Source organism: Heterodontus francisci, chromosome 11 (genome assembly GCF_036365525.1).
Source record: "Heterodontus francisci isolate sHetFra1 chromosome 11, sHetFra1.hap1, whole genome shotgun sequence".
In the NCBI taxonomy this organism is placed as follows: domain Eukaryota; kingdom Metazoa; phylum Chordata; class Chondrichthyes; order Heterodontiformes; family Heterodontidae; genus Heterodontus; species Heterodontus francisci.
In genome coordinates, this window is record NC_090381.1 from 68,857,748 (window position 1) to 68,874,474 (window position 16,727).

The 16,727-nt window shown below is 43.6% G+C and overlaps 1 protein-coding gene across 3 annotated transcripts in view; it reads left to right on the forward strand.

Annotated features, from left to right (window-relative positions):
* The window catches only part of s100p (S100 calcium binding protein P), a 59,409-nt gene that overhangs the window by 26,526 nt on the left and 16,156 nt on the right, over positions 1-16,727 (forward strand). For 2 of the 3 annotated variants that reach the window (XM_068042249.1, XM_068042250.1), the window contains one exon: positions 2,569-2,679. In XM_068042249.1, the coding sequence (XP_067898350.1) occupies positions 2,569-2,679 (111 nt within the window). Of the gene's footprint in view, positions 1-2,550; positions 2,680-16,727 lie in introns of all 3 variants that reach the window. The other variant, XM_068042248.1, reaches the window with a different exon arrangement.

Genomic DNA, 16,727 nt, shown 5'->3' on the forward strand with positions numbered 1-16,727 from the left:
ATATTTAAATAGGAGTTTACTTGCATCATTAAGACTCCCAATGCTATTTTCATGTCAATCGGTGCTGCCACTTCTACTTGCTCAATCTGTCCACAAACAATGGGTGGCGCAAGTCAGGAGGAGGCTTTTACAGTACTATATAAAGTCATCCACAGCTGTAGTCAGGCAAACTGAAAGCAAGGCTGGTACTTATTTTTTTCTTCATTTTCTTGAGAGTTTTGAGTTGTTTTAGCTTCCATAAGTTCATCTTCCTCAGTTACAGCTGCGTGTGCATGAAATTTCCCTGCCATTTATATCTGCTGTTCAGCTTAACCACCAATGCTTTCAGACCACCCCTTCTGCTGCAGACCCAGGTTGAGCATTGAATTTCCTATCCTCCCAAAGGTCACGCTGCCCATAAGCAGTATGATTAGCGATGTGAATTTGCCTGTTCTATTTAATGGGGCATGACCTCCAAATTCAATTGGGCCTGTCACTGAAGTTATTGGACAGATGGATTGGACACCCTACCCAGCGCCTACCCGATCGGCATTCCACACCAAAATCAATCCCAATGTCTCATGTTAGCTTATCAGGCAGTCCAATGTTTGACAACAGGCAGGAAACTGGTCTCTGAAAACCTTTGATATTAATCTGATACTGTTGTGTGTTGTTGTTGTATTTAGTAGCGTAACAGGGACGTTCTGGATTAAGTCTCAGACTTATTTACATCATACTATATACACTCTCATCAAGCTTCCTAAGCTAGCATCCTTCGTGCTACTCTCTCTTCTCTCTAGCCTAACCTCATGTGACTATGACATCATCACTCTTACAGTGGGAGGGGTTGCTCTTACCTTCTTTAGCATTAACCCTTTACATCCTAATAGTACACATACAAGGGCAGGCACAGTACTTGTGGACTGCAGAAGACTTTTAACTTTCTATAGTTGTAAAATTTAAAAATAAAATGTGTTTTTATAGGATAGGAATATACCTGTGATTGTAATTATTGTGCTTCAGAAAAATTCAAAAGTTTAATAATCTATTCTCATTGGAATTACATTCCTCTATTTGATCGCAGTGCCCCAGTACATGGATTTTTCCAAAATATACAGCTTAATATTGTAGTTCATTGGATTGTTCCTTATGTTACAAACATCAAGTGTACTCAATCCCAATGACACTGCTTACTATCAAAAAGGAGTTGTTGGGGCAAAGTGCCACACAGGGGACTGGATTTTGTTCTCCCCCAGATGTCAGTTTCCATGGTGGGGGGGTGCCGAAGATGTCTTCGGTTGAGGTCTGCCACCAACCTTGATGCCGTGAGGGCCCGGCCCGATCCTCCCAGTGGCGGGGACACTCCATGGCATGACGAGATCTCAATTAAAATATTCAAATCAATAAAATGAATACATTTAAATAGACTTACCTGCGATCTTGAGGGCCCTCCGCAATCTTTGGCACGGCAGCCGGCACTCCCATGCCTTCAAATCCCTATCTAGGGAAACATGACGCCACACTAGTGGGGAAGGGCAGGAGGTAAGACTTTCAGTGCAGAAGTGGTGGGGGGGGGGAGGTGGAAATGGGGTCAAATAAATGTAATGGATGTAGGAGATGGTGGGAAGGGTTGACGTTTAAACTTTGTGCAGTTTGGGGGGGAAGGTCAGATGTTTTATGGGGGGGGAAGGGCAAATAGTTACTGTAATGGTTATTGGGGGGAGGGTGGGAAAGGGGCATTATAAATTTATTTATTTAATTTTGGGGGGTTACTTCTCTAAAAATGTAAATGTGCTGGCAGTGCTGGCTGCCCTTTAAAAATGGCACCAGCGCTGCAGACAGGCAATTGACACCATTGCCGGCGACGGACAGCCCACCCGCTCCACATGATTGGGGGGTGGGTGCGGGTCGCCCGAGCTATTTAAATGAGCTGCGGCAGCTCATGAGATTGTGGCAGCTCTTTGGTGTGTGGCACGCACGGGCGAGCTGCCAGTTTTGAGCTCGCCGCCCGTGATGTCATTTGTTAATTAGGTTGTCATGCATGTGTCCCTTGTGGAAAATGCGAGGAAGGAGATTCCTGAACTATAACAGAACTACAATCATATTGTCACAAACTCTCATGAAACCTAGCAATTTCCTGTCTCCAACCCCTGAGCTGTTTTGCCACTGGTCCCCATCATAAACCAGAGCTTTTAATCAACACAAGGGAGCTTAAGCCACAAAGTTTACTTTCCACATGAGCAATGATTTGTTGCATAGAAGCACCTGTGCGTCTCAACACGTTGCTATGGCTTTCTCTGTCAGGACCAATCAGTGAACCTGTGCAGGAGGGAGCTTTAAATCATAATGAAACTGCAGTTTTATAGCAGCAAACTGGTGGTTCCTAATGAACATTTTGCATCAAATAATCAAAAAACAAATCAACCTTGCTTAAGAAGCATAATCCATTAAGGGAAAAGATTATGAGAAATTGCCAATGAGTATCGCCAATTATAAAACTTGAGTCCCCAAGCTGCAGGGAGATTACAAATCACTTGAGCTTTTAAACTAGTCTGTTCTAATGGATTTCAGGGATTTTCCATTCAATAGGTCCCTTCGACGCAATGTGATTTCCTCCTCTTCTGTGAGATGTACCAGTGGTGGTTCAGTGCCTACGATGTTTTTGTGGTCCAGGCCACAACACAGAGAACAACAAGGAAGGTAAGATCTAATTACCGTCTTTTCTTCTCTCTACAATGCAAATAGTAAATTTCTGTGTGACGCAACAGGCATTTAGGGGAATGGGAAATCAACAAATTCCAAACTTTCCAAATATTTATGTCAGTAGTGAAGTATTAAATTTGGTAACATCAATTTTCACTTTCAGCAGATTCCCTAAATTATATCTTTTCATCTGAAAGCTTCTGTCACCCAGGACAGGAAGTTTACAGTTATAAGGTATATCAGTACTGTTTAAAGCTGCAGGGTAGCACTATTTAGAAACTTTGGGCAGAATTTTTGATCCCAGAGGAGGCAGGACCAGAGGCGGGCAAATGTGTAAAATTGGATATAGGTGCAGTGTGACGGCTCTCCAATGTGGTCCTGTCTCCCTTCGATTTTTGAGGAGGTGTCGGGAACTGGATGCCGGCCAACTGCCCAAACACGGCGGCTCAGCACTTGAGTATGGAAATGAGGCAATTAACAGCCACTTAGAGGGCTGAAAGCGATTTCTGATTGCAGGCATGGGGATCACAAAGGTTCATGACTATGTTCCTGAGTAAGGGCTGGCAGCCCAGTGGTGAGCCAGTCACAGAAGTGGGTCCATTTAACATCAATGCATTAAAGGGGAATGGCTCAGAGAGCTGCTCAGGCAAAGGCAAACAGTGGCCATTAAGTGTGCAACGGTCGCATAGAGCCAACTCTGCAGGCTCTGGAGCACTTGAGAAGGAATGACCCTACAGGGGCATAGCGGGGGTGGGGGGTCCAGGCAGCCATGACCTCACTTCTGGAGGCAAGGGAGGACAAACGTGGAGATGGGGCTGAGCTTCTCGGATTTGGGATGAGCAGTGACGAGGAGCAGCCAGTCACACAGCAAGTGCAGGCCAGTGCTGCTGAGGCACACAAAGGAGTTGGACAAAGGGCTGCAATGCAAATGGGGCGGCACGGTGGCGCAGTGGTTAGCACCGCAGCCTCACAGCTCCAGGGACCCGGGTTCGATTCTGGGTACTGCCTGTGTGGAGTTTGCAAGTTCTCCCTGTGTCTGCGTGGGTTTTCCCCGGGTGCTCCGGTTTCCTTCCACAGCCAAAGACTTGCAGGTGATAGGTAAATTGGCCATTGTAAATTGCCCCTAGTGTAGGTAGGTGATATGGGATTACTGTAGGGTTAGTATAAATGGGTGGTTGTTGGTCGGCACAGACTCGGTGGGCCTGTTTCAGTGCTGTATCTCTAAATAAATAAATAATACCCTCCACATAGGGCATACCGACAACAAATTAGCTTCCTGAGTCTAACAGACTATCAGTGTTGCTGAAGGATGCCTCTTATCAAGGCAGATGGGAACAGAGTTGTGTGCCCTGGTGGAGGGCCACCTCCCTCGCTGTCAGTCATGCCGGCATGTCTGTCAAAGTGACTGGCGCTGAAATTCTTTACCTCTGGGTCCTTCTAAGAGCAGCAGCTGACCTCAATGGCGTCTTGCAGTTGGCTGCCCATCACAACATACGGACGGTCACATATGCCCTGTATAAGACGGCATCGGATTACATTTTCACCACCAATGGGGCCACACAGGCACAGAGGACAGTGGGATTTGCCTCCGTCACTGGACTCCCTCAGCTGCAGGGGGTTGTTGACTGCACCAATATGCTATCAAGGCACCAGCAGAGCAGCTAGGGGCATTCATGAACAGGAAGGGATTCCATTCTCTCAATGTTCAACTGGTGTGTGACCACCGAAAGTGTTTCATCCAGGTCTGTGCAAGGCATCCGAGCAGCTGCCATGACTCCTTCATTCTTAGGCAATTGCAGGTGCTGCAGCTGTTCATGCCACCAGAGAGACTACATTGATGGTTGCTAGGAGACAAGGACTATCCATTGAAGAGATAGCTGCTGACACCTACACACCACCCCTAGACAGAGACACAGAGGTGCTACAACCATTGTCAACTCAGCACGAGGGCCACTATTGAGCAGGCCATTCGACTCCTCAAGAAGAAGTTCTGGTGCCTTGACGGCTAGAGGGGATGCACCCTCCAGTATGCTCCCTCAAGGGTGTTTCTGATTGTAGTGGTCCACTGCACTCTTCATAACATGGCCCTCCAGAGAGGTGTGGACCTCAATGAAGGAGAAGCGGAGGAGCTGCATACTTCCTCAGAGGAGGGGAGCAGGAGTAGGCAGGTGGCCAAACCTCACAAGGACCTCCAAAGATCTGGTTGAGGCCTCAAGACATTGATCAGGATATAAGGGTGCTTGGGCCGCACTATTCAGGCACATTTCTCCTGAGGGCTCTTCATCCTGAAAGACAATCATGATCTGACCTTTCCATGGGGGAGGTTCTGAATCCAACATGCAGACAAATCATAGAGACTCCACTGGTCGCCACATTGCCTGGAAGACAAGTCTACAACTGTCACACTATGACAACAACCACACTGTATGCAACCTGTCACCCATCTCATAATCATGTGCCTTTAACCCATCAACCATTAAACTCATACAAGTCTGGGTGCCATCATAATCATCTTCATTGCAATACACTGATTCATTTAAACATATCAAAAGTATAATAAGTGTCACCAAGTGAGCCAAACTGTGAGACTACCCATGCGGAGGCCTCCGATCTCAGCCGCTGTTATGGGGTGCTTCCCTGTGGAAGAGTCTGACGTAAAGGCAGGCTGCTCGCATGTGTGTGGATGAGGCTGAGATTCCTGTGGTGGTAGTCCTTGGCACCACGGTGCCTTTTGTTAATCTGTTAATTGCTTATCAATTGTTTGAATATAAGCAGGTGGAAGGTGTTAATTGGGGTCTTACTTGAGCACTTATAAGCAGACACTACTGAGACAAGTGAAGGGTTTGAGTGAGGAATTACATGTTTATGATTCATTTACTCTGTACAATAAATGTGAAACTGAGTAAAGATAGATTTCAGCATTATCCTTCCATACAAGTTTTCTGAAGTTAACACCAGTGGGGGCATGACAACCGGCTGCTTTGAAGTGATTTATGACTTTAACCCCTCATAGGGACTAAACCAAATCAGGAGTACATCCCTATGAATTTCCTTTAATCAAGTTCAAACCAGACAAATTCTCATAGAGACTTTATTTGGGTCCAAAGAATTGAACTTGCTTTCCCTCAAAGAAAGAAAGCCAACAGAGAATATTACCATCTTTCCGATAATAATTTTTAATAACTATGGCTAAATCATAAATATCCCAGATATTATAAGGGTCTGAGGACTGTCTTCAATACGTATCTCTCTACATAAAGAGACACAGAAAGGGGGTTCTTTGTAGTTGTGTACAGAATGCTACATTGCATGATTTATTAACTTTTATAGATTTATTAAAGAATTTAACATGCAATACACTTCTAAGTGGATAGGTATATCACAATATCAAATATTACTAAAAGATGTAACACATAATCTTATTTCTAACATAGAATCCAAAAGTTTAACCTTGCTAATGTTACAGCAAAAATGTCTTAGAATATCCAGAATATCCATCAAAATTTAAAGTAAACTTTTTACCTTAAATTCCCCGTTGTTGAAAAGTATTGTTTGAGGATTCAACACTTCTAATCATTGCTTCAAAACTTCTCATGTTTATACTGTTTCTGAAGTGTCATCTGCCTTTTAGCATAGAGATGTGACCTTTCAATGTGTGTTTATCTTCCTTTTAAAATCCATATCTTTAATTACCATCTCCACTTAATAATTCCTTTGCTTTTGAAGTGTGAGCATTTATCTGGTCAAAATGTTTATAATTGTGTTTATTTAACCTCTTGTTCCTGTGAGTCCATTCCATTTATTGTTTCATTATCTATAACTGTCCTTTCCATGGCACCCCAAAGCAACCTCCAGAGCCGACTTGTCTGCACAAACCAATTAAGTTTATTGCTACCTCTCACTGACAGGATATTTTAATGTATGTGTATATCTTCCAAGCTTCTGACAACAGAGGCACAAATGGATTTCCCAACTTGTTTCTAGTTCATAACAGGGATCTTGAAATTTTCTATCTTCTTAAAGGGGAATGTCAGTGAGTCTTACAAACCTGACCATTTATTCAACCTTTAATTCTAAAAGGTATAATATTTTAATTATTTCTAATTTTTTTTTATTCATTCATGGGATGTAGGCATCACTGGCCTGGCCAGCATTTATTGCCCATCCCTAATTGCCCTTGAGAAGGCGGTGGTGAGCTGCCTTCTAAACCGCTGCAGTCCATTTGGGGTAGGTATACCCACAGTGCTGTTAGGAAGGGAGTTCCAGGATTTTGACCTAGCGACAGTGAAGGAACAGCGATATAGTTCCAAGTCAGGATGGTGTGTGACTTGGAGGTGAACTTGCGGGTGGTGGCGTTCCCATGTATTTGCTGCCCTTGTCCTTCTAGTTGGTAGAGGGCGCGGGTTTGGAAGGTGCTGTCTAAGGAGCCTTGGTGCATTGCTGCAGTGCATCTTGTTGATGGTACACACTGCTGCCACTGTGCATCGGTGGTGGAGGGAGTGAATGTTTGTAGATTGGGTGCCAATCAAGCGGGCTGCTTTGTCCTGGATAGTGTCGAGCTTCTTGAGTGTTGTTGGAGCTGCACTCATCCAGGCAAGTGGAGAGTATTCCATCACACTCCTGACTTGTGCCTTGTTCAGTTTCACCTGCAACGCTGCAGGGGCAGCTGCTGCCGTAGCATCTTCCTGCATTGATGGTGACTCGGTCAGAGGGGCCAAGAGGGTGTCAGAAGATGAAGGTGTCCCTAGAGGGGGTGTCTCCTCACATTCATCACTACCTGCTTCAGCCCTTTGAGAGGCCGTTTGAATATCAGAGCTAATCACCAGCTGAGGCGCACCTGGCATCCACTCCATACGTCTTTGCGCCATCAGTGCCACTGACTAGTCAATGCTACATAAAGTGGCGTTAATTGGCTGGTGGTCAGTTCACTGTTTCCACATTCACTAAGCGTGATATCACATAAGGCTCTTCAAGAGGTTGGCCACTGTATGGATGAACTCAGATGGTCATATGCCTGAGACATGGCAGTGCACATGTCATGGATGGACTCTTCCATTCTCTGCCTATGACTCCGCACAACCTCAGGGAACTCTGACATTTGGGCACAAATCTTCCACTGCTGCTCTATGAGGAAATGTCTGGTGTGTCACAGCAAAGGCTCAGCATCACTGCCCTCCATCTTCCAAGCGGGACTGCCCATAGTGTCCTCTGCCTCCTGCACCTCCTCTGTGATGTGTCGTTTACCCTGTGCCACCCATTCTATGATCATTTGAGGTTCTGCTGAGGTGAGTGTGTCTGTGTTGGTGGAGGGTACATGGACTGGTGTGACGGTTCAAGCTCACTCGCATCTTCCTCCTCTGCAGATGATGCCAATGCTGTCGCTCTGGTCTGCATTGCCTCCCCCTCCACATCTGACCCTGTGGGAGAAACAGGAAAGTGGTTATACTAAATCGCCTCTGTCATTATCTTCTTCTGCAGAGCAGAAGCAGGCCCATGGAGCCACTGCTTTGGCATGAAGGAAACTGGGGATGAGAGAGCTCCATTCCCATCACCTGAAGATGTTCAGATCTCTTCACCCTATGTTGAACAGACTCCCTGCTCTCCATCACCCACTCCCTCATGTGCTGCCACCCTGGCCAGCTCAAGGGCTGCCTCCTCTATTGCCGTTACTCCACCACATGACTGAGCCTGTTCTCTGGCATTATGTGTCTTTTCTCCAGCAAGGTTATGAAGGTCAGTGTTAAGGCCAATGTGCACTCTCTCACACCATCCAGCTACACTAACACATGTGTTGTCACTGGTCACATTGTTGCTTTCTGCACTTTTGCTAGTCATGTGAGTTTTGCCCACAGACATGTTTTGACTGTTATGGAGGACTATATGCCCTCAGGCTGCTCAACTTCTGTGTATGCTTGTGATTGCAGACCTGTTATCTGCTTGCAGTGATGCACTCACCTTGCCAGTCTGCAGAAGGTCATTAAAGCGATTGCGGCATTGACTCCAGGTCCTCCTCACCACGCGACATCCACTCACTTCCTCTGCCAGCTCCAGCCAAGACTGTTTGGTCTGATTGGATGGCCTTCTCCTGCCATTTGCTGGGTATAGAATACCATGCCGTGCTGAAACCACCTCCAGGAGAGCCTCAAGGGATGCATTGCTAAAGCAGAGTGCCACCCTGGCAGGGTGCCTGTCCTTCTGCACGCACGTGTGTCCTCTCCTTCTGCCATGTCTCCCTAAATTGGTACCAAAGTAATGGCTGCGGATCCTTTTAAAATGTAGCCTGCTTCCCTGCTGTCCCACCTATTCCCATTTCCACCATGCCTAATCGGGTGTCCAACTCGCCCGCTGACCACTAACTGGCCTGCTCAATTAAAATTGCATTGCGTGCTGGTGCGAGGCAGGTTCAGACCTGGAAATGGACCCGAATCAGGGTCCCGACCCAGGAATAAAAATTCAGCCCTTTGTGTCAGGAGTTCTCATTAAACTATGAAGTCACAAAAAGTAAAAATAAATAAAAGTTTAATTTGATAAATGATGACATAAAAAATACTTTTTATTTATGGATTGATTGATTATGGCTGTTCTGACGAGAACATGAGATATTCTAAATTTACATTGAAACCTGTTTGCTTCAACTAATTTGAAAAGACAAAGACTTTTGGCTAGAAATTCTGGCCAGAAAAAGAATTTTTGCTGATGGAAACTGGGTGAGCGGGGCCCAGAAAATCACAGGACATCAAACTTGTTGCTTAACTGGTTGTTTTGTGGAAGTTTCCGACTTTATTGTCCACTAGAGGTGCAGTTATTGGACAGCCAAATTCAAGTGAGTGTGTGAGTGAATGAGAGAAGAAAAGAGATGTAGAGCAGGATTAAACTTGTCCTAAGCTTAATGAAGCCCCTAGTTTCACCCTCAGCCATTCCCCCTCTGCTCAGATTCCCTACGATACCCAATGCAGCCTCTCCAGAGGGACTGAATGGCTTGAAATCCAGGTCCCTCCTCCTGTTTTGGTTTGATGGAATGTTCAAGAGCATATACTATGATTCCCAAATATTGTTGGCAGGAAAAAAGACAGAAGCGCAAGGGGAGAGCCAACTGTGCAACAGCCCCAACAAACAAATTTCTCTGCAGCACCTGTGGAAGAGCCTGTCACTCCAGAATTGGCCTTTATAGCCACTCCAGGCGCTGCTTCACAAACCACTGACCACCTCCAGGCGCGTATCCATTGTCTCTCGAGATAAGGAGGCCCAAAAGAAAGAAGAAAGAAAGAAATGTACATGCATTGTGCAGCTAGATTGTGTTAAAAGGATTTGTTGTTTGAATTGTCATTAAGATAGCATTAAGACAAGGCTTTGTCAGCTTGGAATTATGTCCTGCTGAAGTATTCCTCCACATTGTAAACATTCAAAGAACTGTACGATTGTAGAGGTGCTTTTTTCATACCTATTTGAGAACAACAAATGGACCTTTGGTTTAACCTCTGATCTGAAAGATGGCACCTCTGACGTTGCAGCATGCCTTCAGTGCTAAACAAGTGTTAACTTAGGTTACAAGCTCAAAACCATATTACATTTTGACCCATAAACTTCTGATTCAGAGGCAAAAGTGTTACCACTGATTCAAATGCCTACTGATGCTTTGGTTCGATAACTAGCTGAAGGAGGAAACTAAAATTACTGACAGTTATATGTGAGTGCCCAAAAAGCCTGTTGTGTGAGATGGAAATCTCAGCAATTAAAACATTTATTTAATTGGTAAATTGTAGGTGAGAACAACAATGGAATTAATTTGACAGGATCTCCCACATGGTATAGAGTAAAGAAACAGTCAGGAACCCTATTTCAGGAACTGCAGGTAATGGCAAAACTGCAAGAAGTATACTGGTTAAACCAGAAGAGAGAAATAATAAACAGGCGAATAAAGCACCAGTGCCAAGGGACAGGTTAGGGGGTATAGCCCAAATAAGAGTTCTATATAAAAATGCACAGGGTGTAAGGAATAAACTAGATGAGCTGCAGGCGCAAATTCAAATGGAAGATTATGATGTGGTGGCCATTGCGGAGACGTGGCTGCAGGATGGTCGGGACTGGGAACTAAATATACCTGGTTATAAAGCTTACAGGAGGGACAGGGAAAATGGCAGTGGAGTTGGAGTAGCCTTACTGATTAGAAATAATATCACCTCATTGGTGACGGAGGATATAATGAGGGGAAAGCATCCAGTGGAGACCTTATGGGTAGAACTGAGGAACAGAAAAGGATCTAAAGCTGTAATAGGTGTTGTGTATAGACCCCCTGGTAGCAGTTCTGAGGTGTTAAAATGCACAGATTAGGCAAGTGTTTAACAAAGGCAGAGTAGTATTAATGGGGTATTTTAACTTACACATAGATTGGGAGAGGCAGACTAGCACCTGTCAGAAAGGTAGTGAATTTCTGGAATGTGTTCAGGATAGTTTCCTACAGCAATACGTCCTAGATGTAACAAGGGGACAGGCAATATTACATTTAGTTATGAGTAATGAGCCAAATTTAATTGGTAGCCTAACTGCGTGAACATTTATCAAATAGTGATCACAACATGATCGAATTCAAGGTAGCGTTTGAAAGTGAAAAGCACGAATCAGCTACTAGAATTTTAGACTTGGGTAAGGCTGACTTTAACGGGATGAGACAGAGACTGTCCACGGTAAACTGGGTAGATCTGTTAATGAGTCAAATGACTGAAGAACAGTGGAGAATATTTAAAGAAACATTTAACGAAATACAGAGCGAGTATATACCCCTGAGAGGAAAAAGCTCCACTTCACAGAAAAAACAGCCATGGACAACTAAAGAAATTCGGGAAAGCATAAAACTAAAAGAAAGGGCTAACAAAAATGTAAAACGCAGCACAGATCCTGCCGAATGGGATAGATACAAAGACCAGCAAAGGGTCACAAAGCTGCTTATAAGAGCTACTAAAAGAGATTATGAAAGGAAACTTGCAAGGGACATCAAAATCAATAAGAAGAAATTTTATAGTTACATAAAGGGAAAACGGGTGGTCAAGAGCAATGTAGGCCCACTAAAAGCTGAAAATGGAGATATTGTCATTGATAATGGGGAAATGGCAGACATGTTGAACAATTACTTTGCCTCAGTAATTACAGTTGAAAAGGCGGGTAACTTGCCGGAAGTCCCGAAAACTTAATAGCCAATAGGAGACAGGGACTTAATACAATTAACGTAAGTAAAGCATCAGTAACAAGGAAATTAATGGAACTAAAGAGTGTGAAATCCCCAGGACCTGACGGTTTCCATCCAAGGGTGTTAAAGGAAGTAGGGAAGCACATTGTAGATGCCCTAACTATAGTCTTTCAGAGTTCCCTAGATTCAGGAGTGGTCCCTCTGGATTGGAAAGTTGCACATGTCACTCCACTTTTTCAGAAGGGTGAAAGGGGGAACCAAGGAAATTACAGATCAGTTAGCCTGACATCTGTGGTGGGGAAGTTGCTGGAGTCTATAATCAAGGATAGGGTGACTGAACACCTCGAAAAATTTCAGTTAATCAGGGACAGCCAGCGTGGACTCATGACGGGAAGGTCATGCCTGACAAATCTCATTGAATCTTTTGAAGAAGTGACTACGGTAGTGGACAGGGGAATGTCTATGGATGTTATTTATATGGACTTCCAGAAGGCATTTGATAAAGTCCCACATAAGAGACTACTAACTAAGGTAGAAGCCCATGGAGTTGAGGGCAAATTATTGACATGTTTAGGAAGTTGGTTGAGTGGTAGGCGACAGAGAGTGGGGATAATGGGTAAGTACTCTGATTGGCAGGATGTGACTAGTGGTGTCCCACAGGGATCTGTGTTGGGGCCTCAATTATTCACATTATTCATTAATGACTTGGATGATGGCATAGTAAATCACATATCCAAATTTGCTGTTGATACAAAGTTAGGCAGCATTGTAGACAGTCTAGATGATAGCATAAAATTGCAAGGAGATATTGACAGACTAGGTGAATGGAAAAACTGTGGCAGATGGATTTCAATGCAGGCAAGTGTGAGGTTATTCATTCTGGACCAAAAAAGGATAGAGCAGGGTACTTTCTAAATGGGAAGAGGTTAAGTACAGTGGATGTCCAAAGAGACTTGGGGGTTCAGCTGCATAGATCTTTAAAATGCCATGAGCAAGTGCAGAAAATAATCAAAAAGGCTAATGGAATGCTAGCCTTTATATCTAGAGGACTGGAGTATAAAGACACAGACATTATGCTGCAGCTGTAGAAAACCCTGGTTAGACCCCACGGTGAGCAGTTCTGGGCACCGCACCTTAGGAAGGATATATTGGCCTTGGAGGGAGTGCAATGTAGGTTTACAAGAATGATACCTGGACTACAGGGTTAAGTTACGAGGCAAGATTACACAAATTAGGCCTGTTTTACCTAGAATTTAGAAGGTTAAGGGGTGCTCTGATCGAAGTTGTCAAGATATTAACAGGAAAAGACAGGCTAGATAAAGATAAACTATTTCCACTGGTTGGAGATTCTATAACTAGGGGGCATAGTCTAAAAATTAGGGCCAGACCTTTCAGGAGAGATGTCAGGAAGCACTTCTTCATGCAAAGAGTGGTAGAGATTTGGAACTCTCTCCCACAAACAGCAGTTGAAGCTAGAACAGTTGTTAATTTTAAATCTGAGATAGATAGATTTTTGTTAAGCAAAGATATTAAGGGATATGGGCCAAAGGCAGGTATATGGAGTTAGGTCGTGGATCAGCCATGATCTCATTGAATGGCGGGACAGGCTCGAGGGGCTGAATGGCCTACACCTGTTCCTATCTTCCTATGTTCCTATGTATAGTTTCCACCAGTCATAACCTGACAGGAATTTATAGTATTGTAATGTTGTACCAAGGACACTAGTACTAACATGACATTAATTTTCTCATTGGTAGTGACATGAAAAGATAGCACTTTTGGGTTTGTAAATTCTATTAGTCCCCTCTTCAGCAAGAGTTGCCCTTAGTGAGGTGACGCTGAACTTATCACAGGATGCTGAATGCCATTGAGGCTGCTGGCAATTGCAACGTATTCATCTTTACCTTAAGAAGCCATGGAGTTGAATTCTCTTGGACTGCTGCTGCAACCATGGCGGATATTTGGTGGAAACAGGTGGGAGAAGAGCTGAAGAAATTTACCCGCAGCTTTAGAAAAGGCAAAAAACAGTTAGTCTTAGTTCAGCCTTTATCCTGATAAAATAAATGCCACAATTGTACACTACTGTCCATTCTTTGGCCTCCTTATCTCGAGAGACAATGGGTAAGCGCCTGGAGGTGGTCAGTGGTGTGTGGAGCAGCGCCTGGAGTGGCTATAAAGGCCAATTCTAGAGTGACAGGCTCTTACACAGGTTCTGCAGAAAAATTTGTTTGTCAGGGCTGTTACACAGTTGGCTCTCCCCTTGCACTTTTGTCTTTTTCCTGCCAACTGCTAAGTCTCTTCGACTCGCCACACTTTATCCCCGCCTTTATGGCTGCCCACCAGCTCTACTATCCATGAGAGGGGTTATCCTTAATTTTGCAAGTAGTAGGCGCGCTTGAAATTTTTTTTAACTGGTTTTAAGTGGGGGATAACTTTCCCTGCTGTCGGAAATAATACTTAAAATCAAAATATGCCAGAATCATTGCCAATTTCTAACGTAACTGCAAAAGGTTACTCACCTGACTTCTGACAGTGATTTTTTTCCACTCTCTATATATAGTAAACAAATGAAAATGGCATCCACTGCAGATGTATTGCAGAAATCACATCGTTTATGATATAACTTAATAACCGCTTAAGGTGTTGTCATGCCCACAAGCCAGAACACCTATCAAGGCCATTAATAAATCAGCAACGTTTCCAAAGTAACTAAAATCCATTAAGACTATAGAAGCAAAGCAATGACTTGCAATGCTTCATTCAGCAAAATATTACTTTTAGTAATAAAAAACAGAGCAGCAGTGTGGCACACCATGAGCCAAAGGAATAATTTTCAAAAGGAGCAGAAGAAGGTGTGACCGCAACTTTTCACATGTTTAACACTCAGCGTTGTATGCAGCTGTTGTTGGTTTAATTCTCTGACTATGTAATAGAAGGAAAAGGTTATGCAGTAGTTTATATTGAAAATGTAATATATTTATGTATCCTATTCTGGACTTCAGTTAGCGGTGTGACCAAGTATAAATTTTGCACAGAACAGAAAGTTTTAGTCCTCGTGAATGATCTAACTGATTCTTGATTAGACTGATCTCTCCCTTCCTAAAATAATCAACTGAAATACTCAGAAAAATCTTTTCTTCCTGAATAAACGTGGGACAAATATATATACACGATTGATAAAGTCAAATATAGACAAGTGTAAAGTGCTGCATTTAGGAAAGAAAAAATAGATGCTATGCATACTCCATGAATGGTAATGAAATTGCTAAGGGTGAAACTGAAAGAGACCTTGAGGTCTTAGTAGACTCAGCGCTAAGCACATCCAAATAATGCAGAGCAGCAACCAACAAAGCTAATAGGATGTTGAACTACATAGTCAAGGTGGTAGAATATAAATCACAGGAGGTAATGATGAAACTGTATAGTGCTCTGGTCAGACTTCACCTTGAATACTGTGTCCAGTTCCAGTCACAAGAAACAAGAGAGACATTTAAATGCTGGAGTCAGTGCATAAAAGTTCCATGTGGTTGATTCCCAGTGTCAGGGATCTGGCATATTGGCAAAGATTGGATAGATAATTTGGTCTTTTCAGCTTGGAAAGGAGATGTTTGAGAGGAATCATAGAAAATCATAGAATCATAGAAAGTTTACAACATAGAAAGAGGCCACCTGGTGATCTTATATAGTATATTAGATTGTTAAAGTTATAGAAAAAGTAACCCCAGAATATTACTTTAAATTGAACCATGGGAGTAGAAAAAGGGATCACAGGTTCAAACTAGTAAAAGATACATTTTGGACTGATATTAGGAAATTCTTCATACAAAGAGTGACCAAAGTGTGGAATAAACCTCCAGATAGAGTATTGGAGGCAAAAATACTGGAATCATTTAAGAAACAACTGATGCTATTGGTGGTAAGTGATAACATCTGGCTGTATGGATGAATTTGGATGAGCCTAATAGCCTTTCTCATCGAATTATCTTGTGAATGGATTATGGTTTTGGCAGCTGAAGGGAAAAGTTAGAAGCAGAAATGACTGATGTCACAGAGATGAGAAAGATGACTGTGGTAGCAAACAGATACAGGGAAGGAAGTTCAGCTTGGGACCAGATGCCGGGCCCCAGTACAGCAGAGTTGCACACCTATGGGCTAAGCCTGAGTTAGCACCTAGGAAGGCAGATCAAATCAAACCAAAAGATACGTATGTACTGGTGTAATTATTTTTTGACTTACCACCAACTTCCCATTTTATATCTGTTTATATTGGCAGACATACAATCTATCAGATAAAGCTCAACATTACAATTTACATAAGCTTTCAAGGCATGAAACATTACTTAAAGGTCCTGCAGAAATATGGGGAAGGACAGTGGGGCCAAAAATCTGTGCCTTTTCAGTCTGGTAGGCGTGCAGTGTAAGCGCCACGAATTAGAACAGGACCTGGTTTCACCAAGTACCGGACTTCCCTGGCAGTTTCCATGGGATGGTGTTTAGGGTGGAGTCTCCACCCACCACACACAAGAACAGCAGCATAAGAGAAGGCATAACTATGGAGAGAACTCCCAGTTTCCTCATCCCCAGCCTGGCAAAAGAGCAATCAACTGATACACTGAGTGTCAGCATGCATTTTAGACCACCGTCCTTCAGAATTGGGACCTATATGGGAGTCTGGGTGGCGTGCACCCCTAAAGAGTTTTGCCCTTATTTTGTGGCCTTCTTATAAAGAGGGCTAATGGCACATTTCTGACAACACCTGTGTCTCCCTCCCACCCATCCACCAGACTTGGCACCCACCAACTGCACTTTACGTTCTTTTCCCTCTGACAGGCATCTGAGATGTGCTTACTGGCACAAGGAT